The sequence below is a fragment of the Peromyscus californicus genome, unplaced genomic scaffold, assembly GCF_007827085.1.
Source record: "Peromyscus californicus insignis strain IS unplaced genomic scaffold, ASM782708v3 Scaffold_8__1_contigs__length_139910024, whole genome shotgun sequence".
Lineage (NCBI taxonomy): Eukaryota > Metazoa > Chordata > Mammalia > Rodentia > Cricetidae > Peromyscus > Peromyscus californicus.
The window spans coordinates 101,309,238-101,323,154 of record NW_026294606.1 but is presented as its reverse complement, the minus strand read 5'-3'; the positions used below and the strand labels follow the sequence as shown (position 1 = coordinate 101,323,154).

Below are 13,917 nucleotides of genomic sequence, written 5' to 3'. Positions count from 1 at the left end.
GAGGTGGGGGGTGGAAGGAGAGGAGGGAGGGAAAACTGTGATTGGTATGTAAAATTTAAAAAAAAAGAAAGAAAGAAAGAAAGAAAGAAAGAAAGAAAGAAAGAAAGAAAGAAAGAAAGAAAGAAACAGTCTCTAAACAACAGTCTCTAAACATGAGGGTGATTGAAGCCCCTCTTCAGTGATGGATGCTTTGCCCTGATATTATGGCTGATTTGGAGGGTCTGTAACCCACCATTGTACTATTCTCCCCTTCCCCTCAACTTACAGTGCAGACTGCAAATACATACATATATATAAAGAGTGTCGCCCCCTCACTAGATAATCTAAATAAAATGTTTTTGGATAGTGTATTTGTATAGTGCTTGGAGTTGGCTATGACCAAGGTTCAGTAATGATAATGGAGACTTTTGTGATATCTAGATCTTGGCGTTTTGTTACATAACAAAATTTTTTATAGAATTATTCAATGGAATGTTTGAAAAATGAGCTTAAAGTGGAATTTTTTTATAGTGTGTTTGAGAGGTAGTATGTTATATAGCCCAGGATGGCCTCAAATTGTTGTGTAGCTGAGGTTGACCTTGAATTGACCCTTCCGTCTCCAACTCTGTCATGCTGGGATTACAGGCTTCCTTGAAAAGGGAAGCTTTGGTAACAGTTCAGCTTCTGATTGTCTTCTTCACCAGCAGGGCCTTTTCTGCACACATTGTAAAAGACGCCATCAACTTCTATTCAGAAATTGTTGTTAAAATTGGAATAGAATATGCAGCAGGAAGGGCGGGGCTGCTGCTTCCCTCTCCCCTTTCCTGCCCCCCCCATAGAAAGTCATTCTCCTTTTGATCTTGGTCTTGGAATCTTAGCATTGTGATAGTGTGGTCAGTCACCTAACTTGAGGTGCTTTTGTAATTAAAAGGTTCCTTAAAAGAATAATTAAAAATAGCCTCCGACAGTTCCATTGTGAAACTGCTTTACTTCCTTCCATTTCACTTGAGCCCGTTAGATCAATTCATAGTGGAAAGTGGTCCCACCTGACTGTCGCTTCCTGTGTACACAGGTCTCCATTGGAGGCCCTTCCACAGATGTGTAATTCAGAAGGAGAGTATAATTTAAGAGCTCTTCTTGGAGAATTTGAATTGTGTATGCCCTTTGAAAAACACTAGCCCAGAGGGATTGCTTGACTTTTTTTTGTCCAGGTGAAACCTTAAAGTGTATCCGAGTAGTTGTGACCCTCAAGAAAAGCCCAGTTTCACTCTCCAGTCCTGAAGAGTTAGTTAATAATAGTTGTTTTTATTGTTTTGTGACCCAGGACCTCACACATGCTAGACAAGCAAGTGCTCTTCCAATAATTGTCTGAAGAAAAATGATAGAAAACATTTTAGATTAGTATCACTATGGTGTTTTGCTCTGCAGATTTAATTTTCTTTCTGCATTTGATTCCTTGGTTTAAGCCCTAAATGTAGTACTTCTCATGTTACATCACAATTATTGAGTTCATTGTACATTTTGCTGTTTAAGATATTGTTTAGTGCTTTATTTCCAATTGTTGAGTGTTTTGATTATCAAAACAGAAACCAAATCTTTGAAAAAGATTTGTTGTTTTATGTGTATGTATGTATGTGTGCAAGTGCCTGTGAAGGCCAGAAAGAGGAGTCACATACCCTGGGGCTGGGAGTTATAGGCCATAGTGAGCTACCTGATATGCGTGTTGTGAACCAAACCCAGGTCCTCTGCAAGAGCAGCAAATGCTTGCTCTTAACCACTGAACTATACAAATTCAAACTCTAGTCCCTGTGAATTGTGAATTAAAAACAATGCTTTTCCTTCTCTGTTCACCCCTCCTCTTTTTTTTTCTTCTTTTTTTTTGTTTTTGTTTTGTTTTGTTTTGTTTTTTGTAGTTGGAGTGCCTCAAGCTAATCGCCTCACAAAAATTCACAGACAAACGCATTGGGTATTTAGGAGCAATGCTGTTATTAGATGAAAGACAAGATGTGCATCTTCTCATGACCAATTGTATCAAGAAGTAAGTCATACCTTTTCCCTCCCCTCAAAACAACTGTTTTGCTCTTTTAAGGATTTCTTATGAGAGTAAGAGTGTCTACTCACTGATTTCAAATTTCTTGTCCAGAATATATGTGAGTGTCTCCTGATTGTAGCTAATATTGTAAAGATACTAAGCAAAAGAAAACGAAAGCATTGCTGTACTTCTTTGGACATGATACATAATTAGCAATTAGATAAACCTTTGGATGTTCTTAGAAAAGAGAAGAAAGCATTAGTGAAATCTAGATTTTCATATTTTATATTTCTAGGATGTTAGATACCATGAATAATGAAATTTTACCTTTATTAAAAGTTACTAATCTTTATTCTGAGTAAGGGACTGAAATTTTAGTAGTGTAGAATTGTACTCAACCCCTGTGAAAATAATAGATTTATTTTATTATTGTGTGTATATATGTGATGTGTTTATGTGAGGGGAGCGTGGCCAGTGGTGTGTGTGTACGTGTGTCAAAGGACAACCTGTGGAGTCGGTTCTCTCCTTCCACCTTTCCATGAGTTCCAGGGATTGACCTGAGGTCATCAGGCTTGTGTGGCAAGTGCTTTACCCATTGAACCATCTCACCAGCCCTGAAAATGTTCTTTTGAGAGAGAGTATTGCTGTGTATGCCTCAGGCTAACCCCGAACCCTGCCTGGCTCTTCTTACCTCTACAGTGTTAGGATGAGAAGCACAGTTTGTGTGCAGCATGACTTGGCCCCTGAACTTAATGCACAGCATCTTTAGAGTCCAGTACATCTTCACTGATGCGGCAGTTGTTAGACTTCTTACCTTTTGTAGTAACCAAGGACCATCTGCTGTGTGGACAGATGAGAGGATCTAGGAGAAGTTAGCTGTTTTCTCCAGTAGCCTCTTAGAATATGCTGTGAGCTGGGTGCAGTGGCACATGCCTGTAATCCTACCACTACAAGACTCAATCAGGCAATCTCAAGTTCAAGGCTAATCTGGGCTGTTTGGTGAGATAGTACCAACATACAAATAAAAAAAATAATAGGGAAATCCGTTAGAAAGTTATGGAAATTCTTCAAGTTTTAAATGGTCAAAAGTACCTTTGGGTTTTGGTTTTTATCAATGAATTTAATATTTAAATTTTTCTTTTGTTTGTAATATTTCTGTATTTGACAGAAAATAGAAAGGGGTATAGATAGGGGTATAGATAACTATTTATCTAGATATATATATATATAGACATTTAAATTGTATATTTCTTTCTATTAGTACTGATCTCCTTTCAACTTTTTCAGTGTAATAGAATATTTCAAAATGAGAGTTACAGTTTGGTTGTAATTGTGAAGTGTAGCATTTAAATGCAGGCTGTGAACTTAATTTTGGGAAGGATTTTTTTTTGGGGGGGTGGGTGTTCATGGAATATGAGTAGTGAACATACCAAGGTGATTAATTATTGAGCTTTATTGCATACCTGCCTACATGCCCGGGGCTGTTGTGAGCACCGGAGTGGAGAGTAGAAAACCATGAACAGCATCCCTCAGTGACATGAGAATACATCCTTAAAGGTCATCCTGCTTATCTTCCACATCCCTTTCCGGACAGGGCTGGAAGGCAGTTCTTTTCCTTCGGTTCTTTCGTGGTTTGTTGCCCTGTTACCTAACCTTTCAGTCAATGTGCAGAGAAGCTGCCAGTTCTGCCCAGCAGCAAGACATGTTAGAGTTAATACCAAACGAAAGGATGGGCTGTAGCTTGGTAAGAGCTGAAAAATGAGGCACATGAATAAAGAAATCTTGATGTTTAATTTCTATTTTGAAATAAAATCTTATCTGGGTGTGGTATCACATACCTTTAGAGTCAGATAGATCACTGTGAGTTTAAACCCAGCCTGATCTACATAGTGAGACCCTGTTTCAAAACAAAAAACAAAACAACAAAAAAACATACTTCATTATGAATGCTAGGCTATCTCAAATTCACTGTGTAGTCCAGGCTAGACTTGAAGATTCTCCTGCCTCAGACTCCTAGGGGCTGGTGTTAGAGGTGTGTGACACCATTCCCAGCTTGTGTTCAGTTGTTAGGCCAAACCCCAGGTGAATTTAGGAGAGGATATTCTCAGATAATTGAGAATTGATAAGCATTTCATTTTAAGCATGGCATTATTCATGTCTCTCCTTGTTTGCTTGTCTTGCACATTTAAAGTCTGTTAACGTGTGTGTGTGTGTGTGTGTGTGTGTGTGTGTGTGTGTGTTTAATGTGTGGGTTTATTTGTATTATAAGGCTCATGGTATAGCAACAGTTTTAATGCTTAATACTGAATAAGCTGCCTTATTGGCAGAGGAAAAACTTAAGATATTGAAATATCTTGGAGTAAACTCTTAAGAAATTGAATTTAATATTTTAAGAATTTGCATTTTGAAAATACCCTTAACTATTGAAAATGAATACAAAATCAACTAAATATTTGTAGGAGCTGGGCCCATAAGTGTTTAAAAACCATAATTAATATTCAAGCTTTACTTTAATAATTTTATCTTAAACTATTAAAATTGGTATGGTAAAAAAGAATAAACTTAACTTTTAAACTTCATTTTTTTTATTTAAAAATACTAATAATGGGGCCAGGCATGGTGGTGCAGTCCTTTAATACCAGCACGCATGAGGCAGATTCAAGTGGATTTCTGTGACTTTGAGGCCAGCCTAGTCTATGTAGCAATATAATAGAGAGACCTTGTCTCAAAGAGCAAAACAAAACAAACCAAAACTAATAATGGCCTGGTGGTTTAGCTTAGTGGTAAAGTGTTTGCCGTGTGTGTTTGTGTGTGTGTGTGTGTGTGTGTGTGTGTGTGTGTGTGTGTGTGTGTGTGTGTGTTTTGTCCCAATAACTCCATTTCCCCAGGGAATAATAATGAGCTGTTGCTTAACATAAGTACTTTTCTTTTTCTTTTTCTTTGGAGATAGAATCTCACTATGTAGCTCAGGCTAGCTTGGTATACGTTGGAATTGTAGGCACATGCCTAGCTATAAGTAAAATTTTCTATGAAAATATTTCCTAAGATAAATTCCTGTGTGGAGAGTGGTATTATTTTATTTTATTTTTTTCCACTCTACCCAAAGGAGGATAGTTGTATGTTCATGTCTTTCTTCAGTTCCTTGATTGTGGTCTGTTGACTGATGGAGGTAAAGAGCATCTAGCAGGTGTAATGTGGAGAAGGGAAAACTTGGCAATTGCAGGGCAGCTGTTCTGGAGCTGAGGCCAGAGGATCACAAATTTGGGGCCTGTCTGGGCTGCTTAGTAAGTTCAAATTGGATCTGGGCAACTTAGCCAGATTCTGCTTCAAAATAAAAATAAACACAGCTGGATATGTAGCCCCATGGTCGATAGAGCTCTTGCTTACTTAGCATAGGCCTGGTTCAGTCCCAGCAGCACAAAGAGAAGAGTAATTGGCTTTTCAAAGTACTTAATAGTCTTTGCTACTATGCTAAAATTGAACAGGTGGCTGCCACGCTCTCTTTCTCTCTCCTTTCCTCCCTCTCTCTCCCTGGTAGTTTTTCAAGATAGGGTTTCTCTGTGTATCTTTGGCTGTCCTAGAACTCACTCTGTAGACCAGGCTGTTCTGGAACTCAGAGATCCACCTGCCTCTGCCTGCCAAGTGCTGGAATTAAAGGCGTGTGCCACCACTGCTCAGCTAAGAAATTTTTTTTGAACATTTCTTTGTTTTGTATGTGTGTTGGGCTGAGTGTGTCATTGCATGTGTGGGTATCAGAGAACAATTTGGGGGAGTTGGTTTTCTCTGCCTTATGGGTTCTGGAGATTGAACTCATGTCACCAGCCTGGACAGTAAAGTGCCCTTACCCCCTGAGCCATCTCACTCACCCCTTAACCAATAACATATTTACCCATGGATGATTTTATACTTGGGAAAAGAAATTGTTCACCAAGTTATGTAGATCTTCTGGATGCCAATGCATCTCATCATAAAATAGCAAAAATACCTTATGGGTTAGGATTGTCACTGATGTCAGCAGAACAGCTATTATTTATAAACTGTCAAGTTTGTAGAGATGATAGAAGTTTTCCAAAACCTCAGATTTTACTTCAAAGCTTGGATTATGTCATTAGCAACAATTATCAGTTGTTCCTTTTGAAGTTCTATGCTCACATGAGTTTGTCCAGAAAGACCTCAGGCTGGTCTGAACATTCCGAGTGATGGGATCACACATGTGCGCCACTACTGCTGGCTGTTGGTTTAAAGAAGCTGCCTTCCTTCCCCTTCTCTCTGGCTGCTTTCTTCCTTGCTCCTTACCTCAGCCATGCAGTGGTGAACACAGTGCTCACTGTTGTTTAATGCTGCTGCCTTCGCTGGGGCTGTGGACAGCAATTTTCCCACCACTGCTTTTACTAACTGCAGAGCTCAGCACAGCTGACAGTAGGGTAGGATTAGGAAAACAGTTTGGATCTCATGAACTATTGAGATGTCCATAAACTCTGAACCAGTGGTTCTCAACCTATGGGTCATGACCCTGTTGGGGGTCAAGTATCAGATATTCTGCATATCAGATATTTACATTACAGTTCATAACAGTAGCAAAATTACAATATAATTTTGTGGTTGGGGGTCACCCAACGTGAGGAACTGTATTAAAGGGTCGCAGCATTAGGAAGGTTGAAAACACTTCCTTGACCCATGTTGTGCTAAATAATATAAAATGCTCAGAAACTGGTAGAGGTATTGTAAATCATATAATTTGGCTTCTGAATAACAATAGTTAATATCGAGATGTAAGTATGTTTAGCAGTTCATGTTTTTAATACTTTAGCTTTTTTTAAATAAAACACTATTTTATACAGTAATATATTCATTTTTTGTTACAATCAGAATTCCTGAGGCTATAATATATAAAGAAAAAAATATTTATTCAGTTCACAGTTGTACAGGCTGAAAGTCCATGATGTGGTAGCCTACCAAACTGCTTAGCTTCTGGGGAGGGCCTTGTGGCAAACAGCATTTCACACAGCAGGAGTACATGTGTGGAGAATCACACAAGGAAGCGGAATCTCTTGCTCCTTTAAAGCAACCCAACCTCACGGGAAAGGCTTAGTTCTCACCACCAGTGCCACTTGTGAGGGCAGAGTGCTCAGTGATACAAGGCTCTGTGTCTTAAAGAGACCACCATCTCGACCGTGAACACACTGGGAACCCAGCTTCCAGGATACAAGGACACACAAACCACATTGATGCGTTAGAAACACTGAGGAGGGCTCATTGTTACTATCTAGTTTAGTATGTTAAAGGTACTTTCACTAGTGCTATTTTTATCATAGTAATAACAATTACTGGTTTTCCTTCTTGAACAAGTATAACTAGAAATATAGAAAATATTTAATGTAAGGTAGCTAATGCATAAGATCAAAGGGGGCCAGAGTAACTATATTTTTGTTGTGTTTACATTATCCTAAATTCACTAGCAATTGAGATTTCCTTTTCTAATTTTTTTTTATTATTATTTATTTTTTGGGGGGCGGGGAGGCAGGGTCTCAATATATAGCTCTGGCTGGCCTGGGACTTGCTATGTAGACCAGGCTTGCCTCGAATTTGTAGACATCTTCCTACCTCTGCTTCCCAAGGCTTGGAATTAAAAGTGTATGCCACCACACCTGGCTACAAAAGTTTTAGTTAGTATGAATCTTAACTTTTTTTATAGACAGTACTAGATCATGTCTTAAAAATCTTTCAAGACAGTTTTGCTCCATCTTTTTACTTTTAGTGGTTGCTAAGTTTTCTAAAGTGGTATTTTTAATATCTAATAGGTAACACATTCTTGTTACTTTGTCATTTGGAAACCTTGGATAGAAAACTGTTGATTCTGTGTGTGTGTGTGTGTGTGTGTGTGTGTGTGTGTGTGTGTGTGTGTGTGTGTGTACATGTGTGCCATAGCACTTGTGTAGCCGTAGATGTCAGTCTATCTTCTACCTTGTTTGAGACAGGATCTCTTGTCCTATTATACATCCTAGGCTAGCAGTCCTGCAGAGCTTCTGGAGATCTTTGTCTCCGCTGCCCATCTGGCCATAGGGCCCTGGGTCTACTGAGTCTAGCTTGCAGAGTTCTAGGGACCTGTATTCATTCATTCCTTAAGTTTGCAAGGCAAGCACCTTGTGCTAAACTGTCTCCCCAGCCCCTGCGGTTTGTTTTGTTATAGTGGAGTAATCTTGAGACTTGCAGTTAGGTTGGCAGCTGCTTTGGGGAGGCTGAGTGTGTTTGTTCCTACTTCCCTTTCTTTCTCTTGCAGTGATCTTAATCATAGCACGCAGTTCGTACAGGGGCTAGCACTCTGTACCCTCGGCTGCATGGGCTCCTCAGAGATGTGCAGAGATCTTGCAGGAGAGGTAGAGAAGCTTCTGAAAACCTCCAACTCTTACTTAAGAAAAAAGGTAACTTTGTAGTAAGTCAAATGTCTGTCTGGATTAGGTACTATTATGGAAATGAGAAGGCAGAATACTTGTTTTTGAAAACTTAGATGGAATTAAAATATTTTTTTTCTTTTTTCAGTAACTATATTTAAAAGAATTATACATGAATTTTGATTCCTTTTTTGTAAAGAAATAATTCATAGACAAACTATGTCCTCAGCGGCATATCTGAGTACTTTGTAAATTATCTCACATATCAAAATTATGATATTGAACAGTTTTTCATTGACTTTGTACTAATAACTGGCACATGTGCTCATGTCTTCATACTCATGCCTTTGTATCTCTAAAAGGACAGTTCCACTGGACCTAGATAGCTATGATGGAGGGAATGATGGAGAGACCACTTTTTTTTTTTTTTTTTTTTTTTTTGGTTTTTCGAGACAGGGTTTCTCTGTGTAGCTTTGCGCCTCTCCTGGAACTCACTTGGTAGCCCAGGCTGGCCTCGAACTCACAGAGATTCGCCTGGCTCTGCCTCCCGAGTGCTGGGATTAAAGGCATGCGCCACCACCGCTCGGCGAGAGACCACTTTCTAAAATTGATATGCCTGATTGGGATAGTAATGGCAAAGAGAGTGATCTTATTCTCCTAACCTACTTGCTTTTGCCTGTTTCTAAAAAAGCTTTTTATTGAGTTAAAAATTTTGCTTCAATCCTAAGACTGTGGCAGAGAAAGCACAGAATGTATATGTCCAAGAAAGGAGCATAAACTATCATCTCATTGGCATTTACTGAATCTGTTATTGGTGTGAGAAAAAGAAGCTTATATAGGACCGTTTTTAGGATGTATATTGTTAATGATGCATGCAAACAGATTTCCTTATTGTATGTGCCAGTGCCTTGTTCAGTATTCTGGAAGCTACTTTTATTAGAATGCACAATATTGCATTAAATAAACCACTCCTTCAGATTTGAATTCCTCCCCATAAAATGGAGAAGAATGAGCAGGAATCTTCTCTAACCAGTCTTTCTAAGCTGTTGTCGCATTTGACTCAAGTAATAGCTGCAGTTACTTTGAGGGATCACCACAGTCAGTCTCCACCTCTCCTGTTTTTTCCGGTGGGCAGATTAATAAGATGGTCTTTTCTTTAGTAGAAACTAGTTAATACATTTTGCTAACCAACCTTCCCTCCCTTCCTCTCCCCTTTCCTTCCTTCTTTTTACTGGGAATTAAGCCCAACTGACCCTGAGCTGCACTCTCTAGCCCCTAAGTGACTTTCTTGACTTGAGTCAATTGAGGGCAGGATAGATACTGTTAAACTTAGCATTGCGTTTATAGAAGGAGTCTTTAAGTTATATGACACTGTTGGATGTATTGATCATCTGACTCAGGAATGATTATCAGAGATGGACGTCCTTGTCTGTTTTTCAGTTCCCCAGAATTCCACTTACATTTAACTTGTGTGATAAATTCCTATTAACTATTATCTAATTGAAAGCATTTCCCCCTGGTGTCTGGCAATATGTGAACAAAGAGATGGGTGAGCTTAAAGTTTCTCATTAATTCACTAGTATGTACTGGAAAGCCCCAGGCAGTTCATAAATGATAAATCCCATTATCCAGCCTCTTAATTTTTCTCGTAGATGAATTAGTTGGTGAAATTCTTTTATAAGATTGGTTGCCCTGGCTTACTTGAAATAAAATGTTTTGTCCTTTTATTTTTGTTTTTATAGGCAGCACTGTGTGCTGTTCATGTCATCAGGAAGGTTCCTGAACTTATGGAGATGTTTTTACCAGCAACAAAAAATTTATTGAATGAGAAGAACCATGGTAATGTGATTTGGATGAACTCATAAAGTACCAAGAAAGGAAGGGTCAGCCCTGTGTCTCAGGGCTTGCCTGCCAGAGCCTAGCTTTACAGTTCAATGATTTCTTCATAGTAAACCCACCTTTCAGTTCTGGTCCTGTCTTAGGTTATTAATGTTCAGTATGATGTACAGAAGATCATATCTTCAATTTTCATGTAAAAGCCCTCTGATTCTTGGCTATTTTATAACAAAAAGACAATTTTTCTTTGCTACCATGTGCTAGGAGTATAAGATTAGCAAGAATTCCAGTGAGTTATTTCTAACCGGAATCTGTAGTGTGCATTCAGATATCTTTATAGAAAGCTTGAGAGGAATGAAATGGATTTTGACTAGGTTTTTTTCTCCCTCAAACTTTTTCTTCTTATCTTGAAGTCAATGAAATGAGTTCCAAGTAAAGTTTTATGTCTTAAATACTAAGAGGAAAAAAATGATACAATAGATTTAATTTGATTAATTTAAACCAAATTTAAATTAGTTTAAATCTGTGCTGTGCCTGGAATGCTCAAAACAAGTGTTGAACACATGAAGGTTTAGGTAGGTCTGTCATTTATTACTTAGTGAAAAGTCTTTAGAGATTCTTTTTACTGACTTTGGGACAAACAAATTTACTTGTCCTTTGTGTTTTGATCCATTTTATCTGAGAATTAGTATCTTACTAAGGTTTTTGTCTAGGATTATCTGTCAGTGTCACTAGTAGTGTATTATATAAGCATGGAGAAGGAAAGGTCTAGTTTACACTAACTGAGCGTGGGTGTTCTAGACGGACAGACTTGTTCTTGGCACTTTAACTGTTGGGAACCAGCAGCTCCTGCTGAGTACTCTTTCACAGTGCTTTGATTCTTGGGGGACTGAAAAGCAGGAGTAGCAAGTCTCCTTCTGGAGTGAAGCCTTGTTCTCTGGAGCTGAGTAGGCCCTCATTTTTGCTTCCCTTTGGCCTTTCTTCAGGTGTCCTCCACACGTCTGTAGTCCTCCTCACAGAGATGTGTGAGCGGAGCCCAGACATGCTCGCACATTTCAGAAAGGTAGGTGCCTTCTGTGTGCCTTAGCTTTTGTTGATTGAAAGATGATTTTCCTGAAAAGTACATGTTTTTTTTTTTTTTTTTTTTTTTTCCACTTAGGATTTTCTTTTGAAAGCAAGCTATGAAGCTGAATAAAGGATTTGACTAGCCCTGCTGTGTGGTAGGGCTGGGAGCCAGATTTAGGCAAATAAGGGCTGGCACTAGTATAGTGTTTTCCCTTTCAGAATAGAAGTTTTTCCTTGTTGTTGGCAGACAAACTGCTCACGTGTTTTATCTGCTGCTTTCACAGTGAGCCAGGAAATGTAACCTGAGGTCAAATTACAAACAGGATTTTTTTTAAAGACAGGTAATATTTCTTTATTACGGTGAAAACAGCAAACAGAATTTTCACTTTTATTACTTTGTTACAATGTTCACTTGAGGTCATTGATGCCTGTGATAGCCATACCTTTTTTAAGCCCTCCCCCTCTTTTTTTTTTTTTCTGAGACAGGGTTTCGTATGTAGCCTAGGCTGTCCTGGAACTTGCTCTGTAGACCAGGCTGGCTCAAACTCAGAGATTCGCCTGCTTCTGCCTCCCAAGAGGTGGGATTAAAGGCGTGCACCCCATTTTTCATAGCGTTTTAAGGTAGGCAGTTTTATTTCTCCCTTTACTTAGTGAGAAGGTTACTGTTCTTTGTATAGTTACATGTATTGATTTCCATAGAGAAGGTTGCTGAGCACTCCACCGAGAGTTCATTTTGTATTCGACCTAGTGACAGCTTTTTTTTTTTTTTTTGGCCTCACTCTCCCTTAGATGTTCATGTCTTGATTAAATTAATGTAAAATAGTATGAGACCCGTATCTGTCCCTAATGCTTGCTTTGTATGTTTTGTTCCTGTTGTCTGTTTGGAATCCTGCTGTATGTTAGAATGAAAAGGTAAGAATTAACCCTATTTCTAGATGGTGCATGCTGGCTTTAGGTCTTAGTAGCTTTTGTGTGTCCATCCACAAGTGTGGCTTTTAAACTATACTAATGCTGAAGCTGTGCTTAATACTGTGAATTATTTGTTCTAGCATTTTTCGGCTAACTTCCTGGTCCAGTTTCTGTCTTGTCTCTTAAACTCCTGACTCCAAAGTCAGCCTTGGATTTCAGTTGCAGCCTTCCCTGAGTTGTAATCCTCCTCCTGTATCTTACCTTCATCTTCCTGGGAGAGACTTTGCTCATGGCCATTCCGGTTCTGTCTGGAGCCTTTACACAAAACACTGCTTCTTTTTGAAGTAGACAGTTTAGAGCCATCTGTGGGCAACTCATACTTGGAAAAGCTCCGAGTACTTCTGAGCTCTCAGTTCAGACTTAGAGCTTTTATTCCCCTCTTCCCGGGACTTAATCTGAGAAGCTTTGGGATCTTGAAAGGATTTAGAGGTGGAGTACCCGGCACCAACTGACTTTCATGGCTGCAGCTTCCCCTCTGTCACCCTCTGTTATTTGTCCTGTCATCACTTTTAGCAACTTGCATTTCTGTCTGAAAAATAAAGCTGGGTTCCGAGAACTTGTATGCTGAATACTTAGACGTGTGCTTTCTGTCCCAGGACAGACTTATGCAATATACTGGCCTTGGCAGCAAGTACAACAATTTCTGAATTTAGTAGCCCAGGGAAAAAGGACTTCTCCAAGAACTAAACCAGATTTTAAAAAGTGATTAGGGTTGTATGTACACAAAAGACTGTGGGTAATGTGAAAGGTGAGCTGTTTATCTTCACACCACAGTCAACAGATTTACTGAGATTTTATTTACAGTTTACAGATCTCTATAGCTTAGACTTGTCTTATTCTTGGAGTTGTCCAAATTCATTTTGGTTTTGATGATTTAATGAGTCACTAAATTCTGAAGGATTATGGCTAACTTAAGTTCACATTATGTTCTCTTGCTTTTATAAGTGGCCTTAATGTTTTGAGTGTTTTGGGTGCATGCCTTGAGTGTAGCTTGGCATTTTATTTTAATATCAATACCTTTCTAGGCTTGGGGAGTAGAGAGGGAACAGCATAAACACAAGGAGGAAAAAGAATGAGTTGCAGTAGAGTTGGGTCTTTCAGATGATGTCCTACAGAAAGATGCAGTGTTTGTACCCTTCCTTATTTAGTTTTAGGTAATAAGAGCTGCTCATCTAGTTAATTCATTGGTGTTTTCATTTGGAACCTGGGAAAATTCACCTGTGGCAGACATTTTTGACTAGGGGTTTAACATGAAGGAATTGATCAACAAAAAGGAAGTGAGTGCTCATATTTATTTGAAAGCATCTGTAACTTTAGATTGACAGTAATAGTTGTCTCTCTGACATGGACCTAATGAAGGAAGGACAAAGGAATTCTTGACTATGAGGGATGTATAGTGTCTTTGGTAAGATAAGAAAACTGAATTGAGTGCTGGTATGAAATTGTGACAGAATTCCATCACACGAGTAAAGAGTAGGGCCTTGGTATCTTAGGTGTGCTGCTTTCTTCATCTCTTTTTCCATTTGGCTCATGTTGGTCACTTTGGTATTTCCTGTTGCTTTTTGGGAAAGGATACATGACTAAACCTATATCTTCAGGGGAGAGACTTTTTTTCCCTTCTATTTGAGGTGTGGTATGCTTTTT

General features: G+C 38.9%; 1 protein-coding gene across 2 annotated transcripts in view; it reads left to right on the top strand.

The window, feature by feature from the left end:
- The window catches only part of Ap1g1 (adaptor related protein complex 1 subunit gamma 1), a 96,733-nt gene that overhangs the window by 48,241 nt on the left and 34,575 nt on the right, over positions 1-13,917 (top strand). For both annotated transcript variants that reach the window (XM_052728622.1, XM_052728621.1), the window contains exons 3-6: positions 1,893-2,017; positions 8,292-8,433; positions 10,146-10,242; positions 11,226-11,302. In XM_052728622.1, the coding sequence (XP_052584582.1) occupies positions 1,893-2,017; positions 8,292-8,433; positions 10,146-10,242; positions 11,226-11,302 (441 nt within the window). The remainder of the gene's footprint in view (positions 1-1,892; positions 2,018-8,291; positions 8,434-10,145; positions 10,243-11,225; positions 11,303-13,917) is intronic.